This window comes from Sphaeramia orbicularis, chromosome 9, assembly GCF_902148855.1.
Source record: "Sphaeramia orbicularis chromosome 9, fSphaOr1.1, whole genome shotgun sequence".
NCBI lineage: Eukaryota > Metazoa > Chordata > Actinopteri > Kurtiformes > Apogonidae > Sphaeramia > Sphaeramia orbicularis.
The window spans coordinates 29,838,820-29,857,428 of NC_043965.1; the positions used below are offsets into that span (position 1 = coordinate 29,838,820).

General features: G+C 38.1%; 1 protein-coding gene across 4 annotated transcripts in view; it reads right to left on the minus strand.

Annotated features, from left to right (window-relative positions):
* Positions 1 to 18,609, minus strand: part of mctp1a (multiple C2 domains, transmembrane 1a) — a 172,434-nt gene that overhangs the window by 73,214 nt on the left and 80,611 nt on the right. For all 4 annotated transcript variants that reach the window (XM_030143428.1, XM_030143427.1, XM_030143429.1 and 1 more), the window contains exon 3: positions 120 to 262. In XM_030143428.1, the coding sequence (XP_029999288.1) occupies positions 120 to 262 (143 nt within the window). The remainder of the gene's footprint in view (positions 1 to 119; positions 263 to 18,609) is intronic.

The following is an 18,609-nucleotide window of genomic DNA, read 5'->3' on the forward strand; positions in this document are numbered from 1 at the left end:
GTTGGCCCTGGCATTTTGGTAATACAAATACATTTACAAGAGGTCTCCATGGACTGTTTTGGGTTAACTGAAGCTCACAGTGTCAGGTTCAGTTCCATTAGAGCTGCCTGATGCTTTACCTTGACGTACAGGGGGTCCCGTAATGTTTCCACCAGGAGGCTGACTCTCTCATCCCATACTGGATTGAGGTTCTTATGGATGGTTTTACTCCTAAACACCTCTTTGCCTGCGATCTTGAATTTCACATATGGGTCACTGGTGCCTGAGAAAAAGGTACGCAGAAAAAAAATAACAAATAAAAAATACAGGGTTTAGATGAATAATCCTCCATTACAGAATCATACTGTCTACTTTTAGTAGGTAAATCTTTAACACTTAAAGACCTACAACTATTTTTATGGTAACTTCTCCTGAATTTTTGTCTATATTTAACTGTTTAATATTTAATTGTGCATGTGAGTATACACATCAGTTTAACACAAAAGAACATAGTAAGGCTAAAATGTACAGGGCATCCAGAAACTAATTACAGTGCTACACTTTTTTTTATATTTACTTGTGCTATACCATTATTCCAAAATAGATTCAATTCATTTTAAATCCAAATTCAACACACAATACCTCATAATAAAAAAGTGGGAAAAAAGTTTGTTAGAAACTTTTGCAAATGCATTAAAAAGAACATGTATATAAATAGACCCAGTATTTGCTCAGTACTTCGTTGATGCACCTTTGGCAGCAATTACAACCTCAAGTCTGTTTGAGTATGGTGATACAAGCTTGATACATCAATTTTGGGCAGTTTCTCCCATTCTTCTTTGCAGAACCTCTCCAGCTCCATCAAGTTGGATGGAGAGCTTCAATCAAATCAAATTAAATTCTATGTATATCACTAAAGGACATTTACACAGTCATCCTAAAGCCTCTACTTGGCTCATCTTGGCTGTGTGTTTAGGGTCGTCATCCTGTTGTGAGATAAATCTTCTGCCCGGTCCAGGTTTCAGAGTGCTCTGGAGCAGGTGATCATCTAGGGTGTCTCTGTACGTTGCTGCATTCATCTTCCTCTCAATCCGGACTAGTCTCCCAGTTCCTGCTGTTAAAAACATCCCCACAGCCTGATACTGCCTCCATGTGTCACTGTGGGGACAGTATTGGGCAGGTGATGAGCGATGCCTGGTTTCCTCCAGACATGACGTATGGTATCCAGGCCGAAGAGATCAGTCTTTGTTTCATCAGACCAGAGAATTTTGTACAGACCTGACTGGTGGAGTACTGCATAAAGGGTTGTCCTTCTGGAAGGTCCCTTTCTCTCCACACAGCAACACTGGTGCTCTGTCAAAGTCCCCATCAGGTTCTTGGTCTCCTCCTTAACTAAAGCCCCTCTACTGTGATCCCTCAGATTGGTGTCTAGTTCTAGGAATGGTCCTAGTGGTTCCATACTTCTTCCACTTACAGATGATGGAGGCCACTGTGCTCACTGGGACCTTTATTGCTGCAGAAATTTGAGCCTGATACAATCCTGTCTTGGAGGTCTACAGACAATTCCCTGGACTCCATGACTTGGTTTATGGTTTGACATGGACTGTCACCTATCAGACCTTCTATAGACAGGTGTGTGTTTTTCCAAATCATCAGATTCAGAATCTGAATCAGCTTTATTGGCCACGTATGTGAACACATACAGTTTGGTTTTGGTTTTTCTTATCTCACAACGTACAATTTCAACATAAACCCAAACACACTTAAACATAGACCTAATATAAACAAATATTCAACTAGAGACAAGGACAACAATGGGTTGAGAATAGTTAAGATGAATATGAATAACTGGGCAGATGTGTACAGAGAACCAGTCTATTAAAACATATGTTTATATATATAATATTTTCAGTGAGGATTTATATTGTAATATGTACAGAGTGCAAATTAGTCATGTCCAATTAACTGAATTTACCACAGGTGGACTAGTTGTGGAAACATCTGAAGCATAATGAATGGAAACAGGATCCACCTGAGCTCAGTGTAGAGTGTCATAGCAAATGCTGTGAATACTTATGTACGTGTACTATTTCTGTTAATTTTAATACATTTTGTTATTTTTAAAACGTTTGCTAAAGTTTCAAATATACTTTGTAATAATGAGGCATTGTAGAATTTTGAGGAAAATTAAATAATTCATTCTATTTTGGAATAAGGCTGTAACACAAGAAAAAAAAAGTGTTGTGAACACTTTCCAAATGCTCTACATAGGTTTTATTGGTGAATCAATGTTGCAAAAGATGATTTTCACATTCACTATGGAGCCTCTGAGCGTCCAAATGACTCACATCTGACGGCAATGAAACGCTGAGAAACTACATTTTATCTGAATTATTTAAATACATTGATAGTGACAAGTGGTTATTAAAAATGTTATATCAGTAGATGCTTTAGGTCACTGGCAGATGTTTAGGTCTTTACAGATTAAATAAATACAATTGTTAACCCCACAAACATAATAAACTGTAAACGTTATAAAAATTTGCTGCTTTTAACGTAATAATACGTAACATTACATCTGTGGGAAAGTTATTACATTTGTGGGATTATTACATTTAAATCTGCAAATTTTTATTAGGTTTGTGGTTTATTACGTTTGTGGGGTTAACAACAATTCACACCAACTGTCTATAGGTTGTATGTTAACATTGAAGTTTACCAACATGAAACTGTTCTCAATTTAACTCACAAAAAGAGCCTAGTAGGGTTAAAATGTACCTAACCTGAGTCATAAGATGAGTAGTTGTACCACTGAGTAAACAGTGCCTAATTTCCACCACTAGATGGAGCCATTGATTTACTCTTCTATAATGTGATGTTTGATATAATTTCCGTATTGACTTGTATGAATGAAATGTGTCTATTTTGTAAATGTATTACCCATATCATAATAAATGGGCTGCTATGCTCGAAGTAATATGAATATAAAGTATATTTACAGATTTGTATCTATCACTGTGGCACATTCTTAATATTCATTTTATCACCATGATGAAAGAGCATTGATCTTCCTGTCATTTCATTTTCTCTTGTATTTTATCACTATCCTCCCCAAGGGATATTACTGTTTACAGTGAATCTGTTTGACAGGGAAAGAAAAATTAAGACAGAGCAATTTAGGTATTGTTATAGACGACCCTCCAGTTGCAAAAGACAACACTGTGTGTGGTGCAGCTTCTTGAGAGTTTGTGTCTATTCCATATAAAGTCCTTGAGTCAAATAGGTTAAAACCAGCAGTGTCAAATACATGATCCGTGGGCCAAAACCAGCTCCAAAAAGGGTCTAAATTGGCCCGTGGGATGAATTTGTGAAATGCAAATATTACACAGAATATATCAACAGTCAAGGGTGTCAAAATCATTTTAATTCAGGGGCCACATAGTAACCAATTTGATTTCAAGTGGCTCAGACTAGTAAAATACTAATATAATAACCAATATATAATGACAAGTCTAGATTTTTGTCTTTGTTTTAGCGAAAAAAAAAAGTAAAATTACATGAAAATGTTTACATTTACAAACTATTCTTTCACAAATAACGTGAATAACCTGAACAAACAACATGAATGTAAAGGAAAGCAAGTGTAATTTTAATATTATTCTGCCTGTTAGTAAATATTTTGTGTCTTTGTAGGTCTACTGTGATCTGTAAGTTGTAATGCACATGTGTAAATGATAAGATGAGGCCAAATACTGTTAAAATTGCACTTTTTCTTAAGAAATTTTCTGGTTGCTCATGGTTATGTTGTTCATGTTATTCACATATTTCAAGGATGGTTTGTAATGTAAACATTTTCATTATGTAATTTTACTTTTCTACATAGACATTTAAAACATAGAGAAAAGTTTGGAGTTGATATTACTTATAGGTTATTATGTTAGTATTTTCCTGGTCTGGTTCACTTGAGATCACACTAGGCTGTATGTGGCCCCTGAACTAAAATAAGTTTGACACTCCTGTTCTAAACGGTTACACAACAACACTTTTTCTCTTTCCTTTCTTTTCTTTTCTTTCTTTCTGTTAGTATGTAGTCTGTCTTAAATAACACATCAGTCTGAGTTAAGGCAATGAAGCTTGGACAGTGTACCAAGTGAGATGAATGCCAAGCAGACTTAAGAAACGAACACAAACTCTGTTGTGTGGTAATGTTACGTATTCAGCCTTTTAACATTTAGTCTTTTGTGGAAACTCTAACTCTAATTTACATAAAACATAAAGAACTATAACTCTGGTTTGCATATTTTTAGGCTTAATTCTTCTAGTTTCAGTACTAAACATGTGATTAAACTCAGTCTACACTACATGAGTTTAAACATGACTCAGAATGTGGCCATAATAATGCATTGCTGTTGACCTGGTGGACGTTAACAGGTTATGGTTGCATTGGTTTATCACAACCCTTATGCCCCCCCAACTCATCTTTGTCACCATCACTACTTATATAAGCTAATATAAAGATAAACAGCAGCTTCTACTGAAACAGTAACCTGCACTGATCTGATTATTTGTGCTCTATGGGTCTCTAATGGGAGCCATGTGATCATACACTGTGACCAAAGCGATTATTAACCAAATCCTGAGAAGAAAGAAAATTACGTTATCACAGTAGTAACACACACAGATTATACATCAGTTTATTTTTCTTCCAGGATCTCTATAACAGGAGGAATATTTGACATATAAGTAATTCTTAAAACACTGTATAGCGCAGTATATAAGATATTTTTTGGTTTACTTGAAGGCACAAACAGCACAACAAACCTAACACTATTATTATAATCTGCTCTTTTCTGTCAGGCAGTCATGACTATGGCTTTGTTGTAAACAAGGCTGACAGCAAAGCTACAAATTAATAAAAGGCTCAGTTCTCTCAGTGTTTACACAAGTTCAAGTTGGTGGCATTCTCTATCATTAGCATGAGATAAGGCTCTTACATAATGATGGTATAGGTGCTTATTAGAGAAGCCAACAAGTCCTAATTTCAACACTGATATAGATTAGTTTTATCACGAGAAATTTAAGACAAGGTAAGAGCTTCTCAATTGAAATGTTTTACAGGGACTAATATTTATAGAGTAAAAGCATACTTAACCCTTAAGGACCCACTGTGACTTCTCTGCCAGTTTCCAAATAAATTTTTCTCTCTATTTAACCTTTCCTAAGAGATTTATCACCATTTATTCTAATATTATCCTCTGAATTTTGCATTTTTTCCAGTGGAAATCATCTATTTTCCTATATTTAATTGACTGATCATGTAGGTGTTTATAAAACCTCACAGTAAATTCAAAGGTTATTGTATCAAAATAGAAAAAAATGAAGAAACAGTGACTTTTTCAGTAAAATATGTCATTAACTGAACTTAAACCCAGTGTCTCCATCCACTGTCACTGATCCAACTCCATGGGTTTTACTGGTGAATCAATGTTGTAGAAGATGACGGTGTTTCCACGTTCACTACGGAGCCTCTGAACGTCCAAATGTCAGTGGTTAGTGGATCGACAGTTTATATCAGTAGACGCTTTTGGTCGACGATGGATGTTTGGGTCTTTATGGGTTAACAGTCATTTGTCCTGTATTTGAGTCATTAACATTACTAAACACAAAATGTGCTTTGCTAGAGTAAAAATTGCTGACATGCTTCGCAGTTGCCAAAAAGCTACAGTGTGACTGAGGGCCTGCTGGGAAAAAAGATGTCCACTTCTTTAAATGTAACCCAACCTCAAACACCCACAGAGATGTTAGAAATACACACAAATGCCCTTCTGCAAAAGACTCCCTGACACATCACTATAGGACATCTGCAGAGAAAGGCCAGGAAAGGATGACAGGATAAGTTAAAAAAAAAAAAAGTGTTGCTAAAAGGCACCGCAAAGACAATATTATGAAAAGTGAATGCAAATTTCAGTGAATTTTCAATATTTAATGGAAAATGTCTGGGAAGAACTGAACTAAGCTGTGTCATTACCATAAAGTGACGCCAAAATTAATTAAGAAATAGTCCCAGAGAGTAAAGCCACTACTCTCTAAGCCAGCAGCAGCTCTTTTTGTCTTTTCTACTGTCCCACTGGGTCGATATTCCCCAGACACACATCACTGGCTCTGAGCCCTGCATCCCACAGTGCCAGCTTTATGATGCCATAAAAACATGCTGGCTGAAAAGCATGAAATGGAAAAGACTGGTGCTGTATGTAGGTGGGTGGCGGCTGAATATGAATAAGCGTGGGTACAGTACAGAGGAGGGATTGCAGAAGAAATCTTGGAAATCAACTGTAGGACATTTTTATCATATTTTTCAAAGACTACACACAGCTGGAGAAAGTCCATAAAGTGAGTAAGTGACATGTCCCCTATGATGGCTATGAGTCAATAAGTCAACAGGCAATAGGAATTAGAGGATCAATAAGCGTTAGAGGAATAAATAAAACCAGTTGGCGTTGAGGAGTTCAGTAGTTTCCATAGGTTAGTGCACCCTACCATGCAGGCAAAGGGCCGTGAAATGAATGTGCTGCATAAATAGGGAATCGACATAAGGAGTATTACACACTGGGTCCACAGGTACTGAGGTGAATCCATGGGAGGTAGAAAGTGAATCATATGTGAGTAATAATAGCAGAACCATGGCCTAATGTACATTCAATCGGTAAAACCATATTCAACCATTAACAGAAAGGTCAGCAGTAGAATATAGACAGAACTTTAGTGTTACAAATAATCCAGAGTAGAGCTGCACAATATATCGTTTGAGCATCGTCATCGCAAAGTACGTGTGTACAATCGTCACATCGCAGGTCCTGCAATGTAGGAAGTAAATGAACTCAATGTGTTATTATCTAATTTCAACCTGGGTACCTGACACACACTGTGCATAGCCATCCACCAATCACAATCGTTCTTTATCAGTTTGCCGAAGCAGACCACGCCCCTGAAAATGGAGTAAGTCGCTGGTAAGAACATTGAACAATTTTCAACGAACAAGAGAAAATCACTGAAAACGAAGACTTGGTGCCAAAAAGAAAAGCAACGTCAGTTATCTGGAATTATTTCGGCTACAAGAAGGATGATACTGAAATGTGTTCTGTGTCGACAGTGTCTTGCACCTGTTGCCACAATGAGAGGTAACACAACTAATTTGTTTGACCATTTACGTCGGTGCCACACAGCTATTATATCGTCCTGAGTATATTTTCATATCGCGATATATATCACGGTGGTCCTGGGTTTGATTCTAACACCAGTCGATAGGGGTGGGACCTTTCTGTGTGGAGTTTGCATGTTCTCCCCATGTCTGCATGGGTTCTCTCTGGGTACTCTGGCTTCCTCCCGCCATCCAAAGACATGCACTGATAGGTTAATCGGTTAATGTGAAATGCCCATAGGTGTGAATGTGAGAGTGATTGTTTGTCTTTATATGTCAGCCCTGTGATAAACTGGTAACATGTCCAGGGTGTACCCCGCCTTCGCCCATAAGTAGCTGGGATAGGCTCCAAGCGACTCCCGTGACCCTAGTGAGGATAAAGCGGGTTTAGATAATTAATGAATGAATATATATCGCAAGGTTTAAAAAAAAATCGCAATGTCAGTTTTTTCCAATATCCTGCCGTCCTAATCCAGAGAATTCAAACATTCAAGGCTGCACTTTCTGAACATGACTCTCTAAAGCAGTGACAAATAAAAGCAGGTCAAAACATTCCAAACTGGCCAGAAATAGGAAATACTCATGTGTTCTGAAATAAAATGCAACTCATTGAGAAACCTTTCATTTGTCTGTGTAATAAGGAAGCTGACTTTCAAAGACAGTTTCCTTTTTTCACCTGGTCTCTGCGGGACATGTCACTACTAGTGCTTGTAGAAATAAGATTAATAATCAAAAAGTGAAGAAAAAAAAAACAGGTCAGTTTCGGGGCACTGGTAACCATAGTAACCGAAAGTAGAGCACGGGCTTTTCTATAAGCCCCCCTCTTCAACCCAAAATCTAGGATTTCCTTGAATTTCCATATAAAACATATGGCTAATCTGCTCATCTTGTGATGCATCATAGATGTGACCCCTTTTCTGAGTGAGTGAGTGATTTGTAGCTCACAGATACTTAACGGTTCATATCAAAGTGTTAATCTATGAATCTTAAATGATGCCGCTGAAACCGACCACGATTACCAGAGAGTAGAATTAAATGTGTTTGTGAGAGGACCCAGCAGTGCACTCAGCAGGTAAATTTGCCCCGGGTGTAGTGCACAGGCACAGCTAAAAGCCCCTGATAGACTCCTTCTGATAGCTGCTCTCCATCTTCCTGACAGCCAGTTGAACTCGTGATCCACCACACATTTATCCTCAACAAACGCCTAATGTGCAGCAGTGGCCATGAGATACTGCTCAGCGTGTTTGTATGTCAATAAGTTTCCCTCTTTTATTCTGTGCCAGACAAACAAGAGGTACATATCTGCGATACAGATATGCTACCCATATCCGTATCACTACTATAACGTTTCACATGCTTTAAAGTGATTTATGAGCACTGGAGTAAAAACTTCAGTCAGCTATTTACTATGTTTGTATTCCTGAAAATCAGTCATTTAGGTCTCAAAGCGAGGATAATCCAGTCTATTGTGCAAGATGAAGTTCCGAGTGCAACCGACATTTACATTTGAAAAGAGCTAGTGAATCCAACCTTAAAAGTGTTTCCCCTTAGATTTCCAGACTTCATAATATCTGAAACAGCCAGGCATGAGAATTGAGCAGAGGAAAAGCTATTTCTTCTCTATATTACCAGGGTTATTCTGCGGGAATATGTCTCTTTCATCTGCAGTAGATCTGACTTTTATTGATACACAGTGAAGTCAATTCACTTATGCGAGTTTTGATTTGATCATCTAACACATATCTATTTTCTGTCAGTGTACTTCTTGAACTTTGTTGCATCAGTCACCTTAACTTTATTTCCTGTGTTCTCCTCTCTAGCTTCCACTCTGCACTGTCTCTCTACTGTCACCCTCTGCCTTCTGTCCCCTCCAGCTCTGTAAATTAAATTACATTATTAGGCTTCATCACCCTAACTTCCAGTTGATTCCTCTGGTGTACTTAGAGAAAGTTATGGCATTAGTCGATTCTCACTCAAGCTCTTCTGACAAGCTTCCCACTCTTCAGACAGTAGAATTTGCCTCGCAGCGTTATAAAAATTAGATTTGCCACATTACATGGCAAAAATGATGAAGAATGTTGTGTTGTCATTACAGGAAAAGTAACTGACTCACTATATAACACGAATGGAAATATATTATGGGCTGAAAAGACAAGAACGATCACCCATGACAAAGTCAATAATCCATGGCTTATTAATGTTTCATAATCATAGAGAACACTGTCTCCACTGTAACTGACTGATTTATAGTGTGGAATCACTCTGCATACTGAAGACTTAGATGGCAACAACTGCACTGTATTCACTGATCAGCCATAACATTATGTCCACTGACGGGAGAAGTAGTAAGAATGTAGATTATGTCAATACAAAGGTACATTTCAGGGGGTTCTGTATGAATGTGATTGATGTGTTTCAAGCAGCAAAATGAGGAAAGTAAGTCAGTAAGGAATTGAGTGACTTTGACCAGGTCCGTATTGTAACGGTGATGACTGGGTCAGAGCATCTTCTCAACTCCAGGTCTTGTTGGGTGTTCCTGGCCTGCAGTTAGTACCGACCAATAATAGACTAAGGAAGGACATCACAATCTCAGAACCATTGAGCATTTGTAAGTGTTGGACAAATAGATCCGATCCATGGAGTCCCCACCTCTCAAGGATGTGCTGCTAACATCTTGGTCCAGATACCACAGTACACCTCCAGAGGTCTGGTGGAGCCTAGGCCTTGGGTCAGAGCTGTTTTTGTGGAAAAGGCAGGAATCGACACAATATTAGATGGGTGGTAATAATGTAGGTTGAGTTGTTGGGTCTTTAGACTTCTTTTGGTTGGTATTAACCACTTTACATTGAGAATGTCCAAAAAGGTCTAGAAATGCTCTGACCCAGTGATTTGGACATCACAGTTTCTCCCTTATCAAAGTTACTCAGATCCCTACTCTTGCCCCTTTTGCTGTTTCCAACGCATCAACTTTGACAGCTAAATTCATTTAGTGCCTAATATATCGCACCCACTGACGGGTATAAGATCATCAAGATTAAGGCCATTTGGCCTGTTAGTGGTTATAATCTTACAGCTGAGCAGTGTATACTCCTGTAATACTTCAGTGTTACTGAATAATGAAAAAACACTATTATATAGTGTAGAATGGAAATTAATGTACAAAAGTATACATTGTAATATATTACAAGCTTTTGTTCATACTTGTTTAATGAAATATTATAGTTTAACTAGTATTCATATATAAGTATAAGTTTGAAGGAACAAACGTTAACTTTTCAAAGATCTTTTTGCCATTGCATATCAACATTTTGAGGGGATTTTAAATAATAGACACTCAAATCATTTTAGGATTGAAAACATGTCAAGACTGAATCAGTGATGTAACATGCAACAAGGGGGCTGGCTGAAAATTCAGAAAAGTGAATCAAAGTATTATGTTTCCATTCAAATACCATTGGTGCTGTGGGAGCTCGCAACAGCCACCAGGCATGTAAGTATTTTCCCCAAAGCTCTAGACCAGGGGTGGGCAAACTATGGCCCGCAGGCCACATCCGGCCCGTTGGTCTTTTTAATTCGGCCCACCGAAGATTGGTACAGAGTACATAGTTGATGTGAATGATTGAATGATTGCACTCATTTGACTTTGACATGTAATGACGTGGTGCAGGTGGCGCATTTGGCGCAGTGACTTGATTTTGCGGCACCCCAGCCAGTGGGCTCTATGCACAGCCCCACTAGTTCTTGAACTTCAGGTGGGTTCTTTATTTTCTGTCTTTCAGTATTGGACACACTGATTAATCCAGGTGTGCCAATTTAATCAGTAGTCACAACTAGAAGTAGCAGACACAGCTGGATTAATCAGTGTGTCCAATAATGAAAGACAGGAAATAAAGAACCCACCTGAAGTTCAGGAAGTAGTGGGGCTGTGCATAGAGTCCATTTGTGTTATTACTCTTCTACTGCTCAGAACCCATCTGCAGCAATGTCAGAGAAAAGAAAAGTCAACAGTGAGTGCCGGGTGTTTAATAAGGAATGGACACCTAAATACTTTTTTACTGAAGTACGGTCAAAGGCTGTATGTCTTATTTGCCTAGAAACCGTTGCGGTTTTAAAGGAGTACAATATCAGCTGTCACTTTTCCACCAAGCATGCTAATTATGCCAACAACCTGTCAAGGCAAGAATGGACAGCTACCACTCATAGGTTGGTAGCTAGCTTGCAGGCTCAGCAAAACACCTTTATCCGAACAGCTTCCATCCAAGAATCAAGCACGAAGACAAGTTATTTACTGGCATTCAAATTAGCAAAAGCCAGCAAGCCTTTCTCGGAACGGGAGTTTCTCAAAGAGTGCATGGTAGAGACACCAAGTATTTTATGTCCTGAGAGCGAGGACAAATTTGAAAAAATTAGCTTATCACGCAGGACAGTGACTTGCCGTGTTGAACTAATTGACGAAAACTTAACTAGTAAGCTAAACAAAAAAGCGGAGTCATTTTTATTATATTCTGTGGCACTGGACAAAAGCAATGACATAAAGGACACCGCTCAGCTTTTAATTATTATCAGAAGGATTAATGAAAATTTCGAGATAACGGAGGAGTTTTTGGCTATGGAATCCCTAAAAGGAAAAACACAGGGAGAGGAGTCAGCGGTCATAAAGAGACACAAGCTACCTTGGAGTACACTCGCCAACATTACCACAGATAGATCGCCAAATCTGACGGGAAAAAACGTCGGGCTGCTCAAAAGAATCCAGGACAGGGTGAAAGAGGACAACCCTGAGCAGGAGGTCATTTTCCTACACTGCATAATTCACCAGGAAGCACTGTGGAAATCCATGTTGCAGCTTGACCACATAGTGAAGCCAGTTGTGAAACTCGTTAACTTTACTCGAGCGGCGGGACTTCATCATCAGTTTATTAATTTTCTTGAAGAAACTGACGCTGATCACAGGGACTTGCTTTATCATTCTAATGTCCGCTGGTTAAGTTTGAGGAAAGTATGTTAACGAGTGTGGGAGCTCAAACAGGAAATTATTTCATTTTTGGAGCTACTTGAGAACACTGACAATTTTTCTGAGTTGAATGACACAGATTGGCTTTGTGATTTAGCTTTTACTGTGGACATACTGACACATGAATGGGCTGAACATGAAGCTACAAAGGAAAAAGCTGTTTGTGCATGAAATGCAAGAAAACGTCAAAGCCTTCAAAACCAAGCTAGTTTTATTTTCAAAGCAAATGTCAGATAAGTCATTCGCTCATTTCCCCACACTGGCAACGTTAAAAGGGGCCCCGCAACATGTGAAAAAATACAGGAAATCACTGGATGACCTGCATGAAAAATTCTGCCGTCGGTTCTCTGACTTTGGAAAAGTTGACAAGTCACTTCAGCTGGTGTCATGTCCCTTCTCACAAGATCCTGAAACCGTGCCACAGAAGTTGCAGTTGGAACTGATTGATCTCCAATGTGACATGGTGTTAAAGGAGAAGTTCAACTCCCTTAAACTGGATGAGTTTTATGCTTCATTAAGCGCAGCCAAATATCCAAACATCCAGAAGATGGCACAGAGGATGCTGGTGTTGTCTGGCTCTACATATGTGTGTGAACAGACTTTTAGTGTGATGAATACCAACAAAGCACCCCACAGATCCCAGCTGAGTGATGAACACCTCAGATCTGTTCTGAGAATCGCCACAACAGAATTAACACCAGACTTTGATGCATTGGCAAAAATGGGTGATCAACAACACTGTTCCCACTAAAAGGTATATTAACACTGTAATGCTTTTTCTGTTTATGTTTGATATGTATTGTTAACAAATGTGTTTTTTTTATGTATCCTATCTTGTGCTGTCTGTCAAATTTTAAAAGTCAATGTGGCCCCTGATTCAAAAAGTTTGCCCATCACTGCTCTAGACAAACCCCTGAGCAATAACAGAGCAGGATATGAATTTCACACCCATGATGGGACATGATGAAATAAGTTCCTGTCTGTCTTGTGAACTAATAGGAGCTATCATATACAGATATACTAACAAAAGTGTATAATGTGCATTTTGTTTAATTTGTTTAATTAATTTTGTTTAATTTAACAAACCCACATGCATGGTCAGACAGCTTTCTACAGAGTTAGCACAAGAGCAAAAGGAACTGAACTTTTGGCAGTAATGTGAGACATAAAGACTTTAAACATAGACGACAAAATAAAGGATGACTGCTGTCAGTCCAAGACAATGGAGAGGAGAGTTGTGTCTGTGACATTTATGCTGAGGAGAACAGACCTTGGCTGCAGTTATCAGGCCATAATAAGAGAATAGGGTCATGTCTGGATAGTTTGCACCATCTGGCATGATACGGTCTGGTCTTTTCTACAGGTTAATGAAAGGTACGAGTTTCTGAAGATAGAAAAGGGTAATAGGGAGGGCTGTGACAACTAAAAAAAAAAAAGCTTTGTCTTTTCCTGGTATTCTAGCTACTTTCTGTCAAGTAACTTCACACTAGTACTATATGTAGAGGGATTAATTATACTGCTTCTCCATTTTTGTCATTATTCTCCTTGATATTACCAAAAAATTATATATTCATGATCAATGGCTTTCTGTGTCAGTGCAGGGCAGACAAATGCTGAATTATTAACTGATAATGTATGAGGAGGTAATTACATTTCACTGAAGACATTGTGGAATCACGTACTAAAAATAAGGAGCTCCATAAGATAAATGAAGTCCCAGTTTTGGATAATACACTGCAGTACTGCATTAAAACACATCCTATGTGCCAGCCGATGGTATTCTCATTAACATTTACTGTATTAAAGAAGTAACTGTTTAAATGTGTTTCAGTATTTCTAAAAGCATTTAGAAAGAATTTTCTGCACTCAGTGAAAAATATATAATTAGCACTAATCCAACTAAAGCATTAAAAGATTTGTGGTGGGTATGAAAACACAATGACAAATTGCCTGCTGATAGCATAGCAGTTATCAATAATGCAAAATGTCACAATGAAATCAGTGTTTCAATCTGCAAAACATCTCCCTGCTGCTACAACTCAAGCATGAAAATGGTGGTTAAAAAAAACTACTAATTCTGACAGCAAGTATAAACAGAAGAAAACCTTTCCTGCTTTGTAATCAGAAAAAAACAAGTAAAATTAGGAACAAATTATAATATAAATGACAAGTCTACATAGTGATGCTGTCAAGTAGTCAATCTAAACTTTGTCTTTTCCTTGGGTCCGTCTGCACCACAGATACAGAACAGTACTGCAGGACTTTTTTAGAGTTAGCCAACACATTGTCTGTCAAAAACGCTGTTATTAAGAACTACTGCATAGGAGAGGCTCACTGATGCTTGTCAAGACGTGAGAACAGGAGAGGAGAAAAATGGAGTAAAGTTGACCATAAAACCCCTCAGTCATGGCTGACCTGCAATTCTAGAACCGCCTCACATTCATATTGTAGACGGTGTGTGCGTGTGTGTTCTTGCCGTATGTGTAGTGTCACAACTGACGGATGGTTGCGGCACAGGGGTTTCCCATTACCCAGAATGCAATCTGGTCAATAGAATGTATTGGGCTGAAAGACAAGAAACTCCATCATGTGAAGCTCACCAACGGGTGTGTGGGGGTGGTCCTCATTACAATCACACACAATCATGCACTCGTATGCTTTTGCTTATATTGAGAGGAATTTACTATGATGACATTTACCCTAATGAACCTTGACTAATGCGCAATGTGATTTTGCTCCATCTACAGCATGAGATAACACCAGCTCTATGTATTTTGCTTAATCTAGTTGACTGGGAAGAAACTGAAATAAAAAAGACAGCCTCACAGTATGTGGGTGGACAATATGAGAGGTGAGAAAGCAATGAGGGAGACTGGAAGAAAAGGGGCAAACAACATGCTGACAGTAGTGTCAGACTATTCTTCTCACTGTTTTCACATTTAAAGAGACTCTTGTGTAGCAGGATAGATAGTTGGGCTTGCAGTATTGTATTACTTCTCATAGCAGTTACAAAAACAACAAAAAAACACTCACTTTAAAACTTCAAATTAGTATTAATCTTTTACATACACACATGTACCACCACAGACACACACAAAGCCAATCCAAAGCAAACAATTTAATACAATACACTCTACATCAGATGCTTAGAATGCAGTACCTTAGACACTGTGTTACAACTTAGACTTAGCGTGGATATGCATAATAATGTGCAATTACACACAAACCAAGGTAGCTAAGGAGGAATACCACTAGGACTTGAAAAGTGCTCAAGTAATGCAAGTTCTTAATGTTTCGTGCCTTGAAAGGCTGGAAATAAGCATGGGGAATCAAATGCATGACGAAGCACAATGAAACTAGAGATTAATCAGTGTTTTACATTCACTATCAGCAGACCCTCTGAGAGTGGCTGATACAATCATGCTTCTCAGCTGGAAATACTGACTTTGAGAGAATATAATAGAGAATTTTTTACAGTGAATAGTGTTCGTTTGTGGATTTATTTATTTATTACTTTGATACAGGCAGTCATGTTTTTCCAAACTACTGTTATTGTATTATTCATTCATTTTCTGAACCTTTTCCTCACTAGGATCACGGGGGTTGCTTGGAGCCTATCCCAACTACTTATGCACATGTCGCCAGTTCATCGCAGGGCTGACATATAGCGACAAACAATCACTCTCACATTTATACCTACGGACAGTTTAGATTAACCGATTAACCTATCCGTGCATGTCTTTGGATTTTGGGAGGAAGCCAGAGTACCTGGAGAGAACCCACGCAGACATGGGGAGAAGATGCAAACTCTAAACCAAGGTTATTATCGTTAACGAAAACTAACGAAAGGATGAAAACTAGAATTGAAAAAACATTTTCATTAACTGAAATAAATAAAAACTATAATTAAAAGAAAAAAACGATAACTAACTGAAACTGTATTGTGTACTTATAAAACTAACTAAAACGTATAACAATTATGGATAAAATTAACTTCGTTTTTGTTTTTGTCAATGTCGGATTGATATGAAATTGATTTATTTCACTCCAGTAATTTTAGCTTTTGGCACCATACGACACTTTACAGTGCGTCATGTGGTTTAGAGTCATCCTCTGGTCCCGACTGTACCTGGAAACATGGAGACTAAAGCAGTAGAGTCCTGCATAGGATTTATGTGAATATGACGGCGAAAAAGAAAAGATAGGAAAAAACTAAAACTAAACTAAAACTAAGCATGTAGAAAATAACAAAAACTAATAAAAACTAGTCAACCTGCTCTAAAAACTAATTAAAACTAACTGAATTAGAGAAAAAAAAGTCAGAACTAAATAAAACTAAACTATAATGAAAAATCCAAAACTATTATAACAGTGCTCCACACACCCACCCCCATCGACTGGTGTTGGAATCAAACCCAGGACCCTCTTGCTGTGAGGCATAAGTGCTATCCACTGTACCACCGTTTCACCTCTGTTATTGTATTAGTCAATAAAAAACACACTTGACCTATGAATTAAACTTATTTAGTCAGTTACTGTGTTCCCCATTTAAATGGATTAGCATCTATCAAACAGTATTTTTTGGATATGCAGCAAAGACAAGAGGACATAATAACATGACTTTATGCTCTTAATTAATTCTGACTCTTGCACAGACAAAATTGCCCCTGCATCCTTCTCCGGTCCAGATAGCTAACAGGGTTCACCTTCACACAAATCTACAGTCAGAACCTCCACTATGACCAAATGTTATAAAACTATAAATATCTCTGTGCATCTCATCAAGTTTAAAAATCAAGGCATTGTAATTTAAAAAGCAAGTACTTGCCATAAAAAAACCCACTGTAAACAAAACATAACATCATTTTCAAGTGAATGCAGCCTCTGCATCCTCTGTCACACAAACATGTTGTGTCACATCCTAGCCTATAAACATGGTTCACCTTCAGGGAACTACAGAGAGAAAAAGAGGTCAGTGTGTTTTCATCTTTCAAAGCTTCAGATCTTCCCAGTGGTGGCTCAGTGACAGCTAAGACAGGATGATGCCACTAGGGACACAACAAGGTGCTGCCCTTGTACTGTAGGAGGTGAAATCCAAAAGATATTTGACAGGTAGATTCTGCTGGGCAGGGTTCACAAACATCTTATTACATTATTAATTTAACCATAGCACACTCTTCTGCTCACTGCATGTCTTTCACTCCTATTCACCTTTCATTTTGATGTCATCTGGTAGTAAAATCACTAGAAGATAGATGTTTGAAAGCCGTGAATACTTGTGGCAACATTTGACTGCACAAACAACATTTAATTCCATGTATCTACATCAGATCTGTTAAATCATCAGATGGGCTTTTGAAACATTTTAGTCCAAATCCTGTTTCATCTCCACTACAGCAATTTCTGTGTGAGTGTATGGATGCAACGATCGGCGGTCAAACTGGCTGTAATGCAAGTGACACCAGCTAAAACCTCACTTAGGCCGTCATTACTGCTCAGGGCTCATTCTGACTTGTGCAAAATGTCAAGTGGCAAATGTGTCACAGTGAGAGTAAAATACAGGAATACACCACCATCGAGCAGCTCACACTATTTTTGTGTAATGATGTGATGCAGTGGTTTACCAGAATGTCATTTCGACCCGTGGGCTGTGTCTCTGGGTTAAATTCAGTGTCCGCCCTGTGTCACAATCACTAAACCCTTAGTCTTTAATTGACAGGTCCTGCATGCTGAGCATTAATGCAAGTTCAAGAACATGCAAATCAGAGGCTTCTAAAAAATGCTCATCGTTTACTGTACATGTATTTTAATTAGATTCCGCATGCTTGATGTCTACTCACATTCATAAACATAATATGCGGATTAAATAAGACAGAATGGTATTGGAACATTATTAAGGTATTGTTTGTCTGTAGGGTATCTTCTACAAACCTACTGCAGGTAAGCCATTGCACACATACTGTAGTATATTTACACTTTATCAATGTACAAAGAAATAGTAAAAACATGAGAAATTAACTCTAAAGAAAACAAATATAATTTAATAACAAGTAGTGCCAGGCACAACAAACCCCGCCCCTCACACATATTGTATCTTATTTTGGCATTGATCCAGCTGATGTCATCATGTCTATGTGTGTGGTGATGTCAGCATATCAACTGCCTCTATATATGTGCCAAGTTTGAAGTAAATTGAAACAAAATTAGTGTTTTTATAGACATGTGAAATGTCGCCCATTGTAAGTCAACAGGAGAAAAAAAAGATTTAAAAAATTAATTAAAAAAATTGAACTTTGACCTACTTTTCCCAAAATGTACTGACATCTATTCTGGGTCACTGCAAATCTATAAACCCAATTTGGTATGAATTCAACCCACAGTTTTGCTGCTGCAGACATGTGAAATATTTCCCATTATA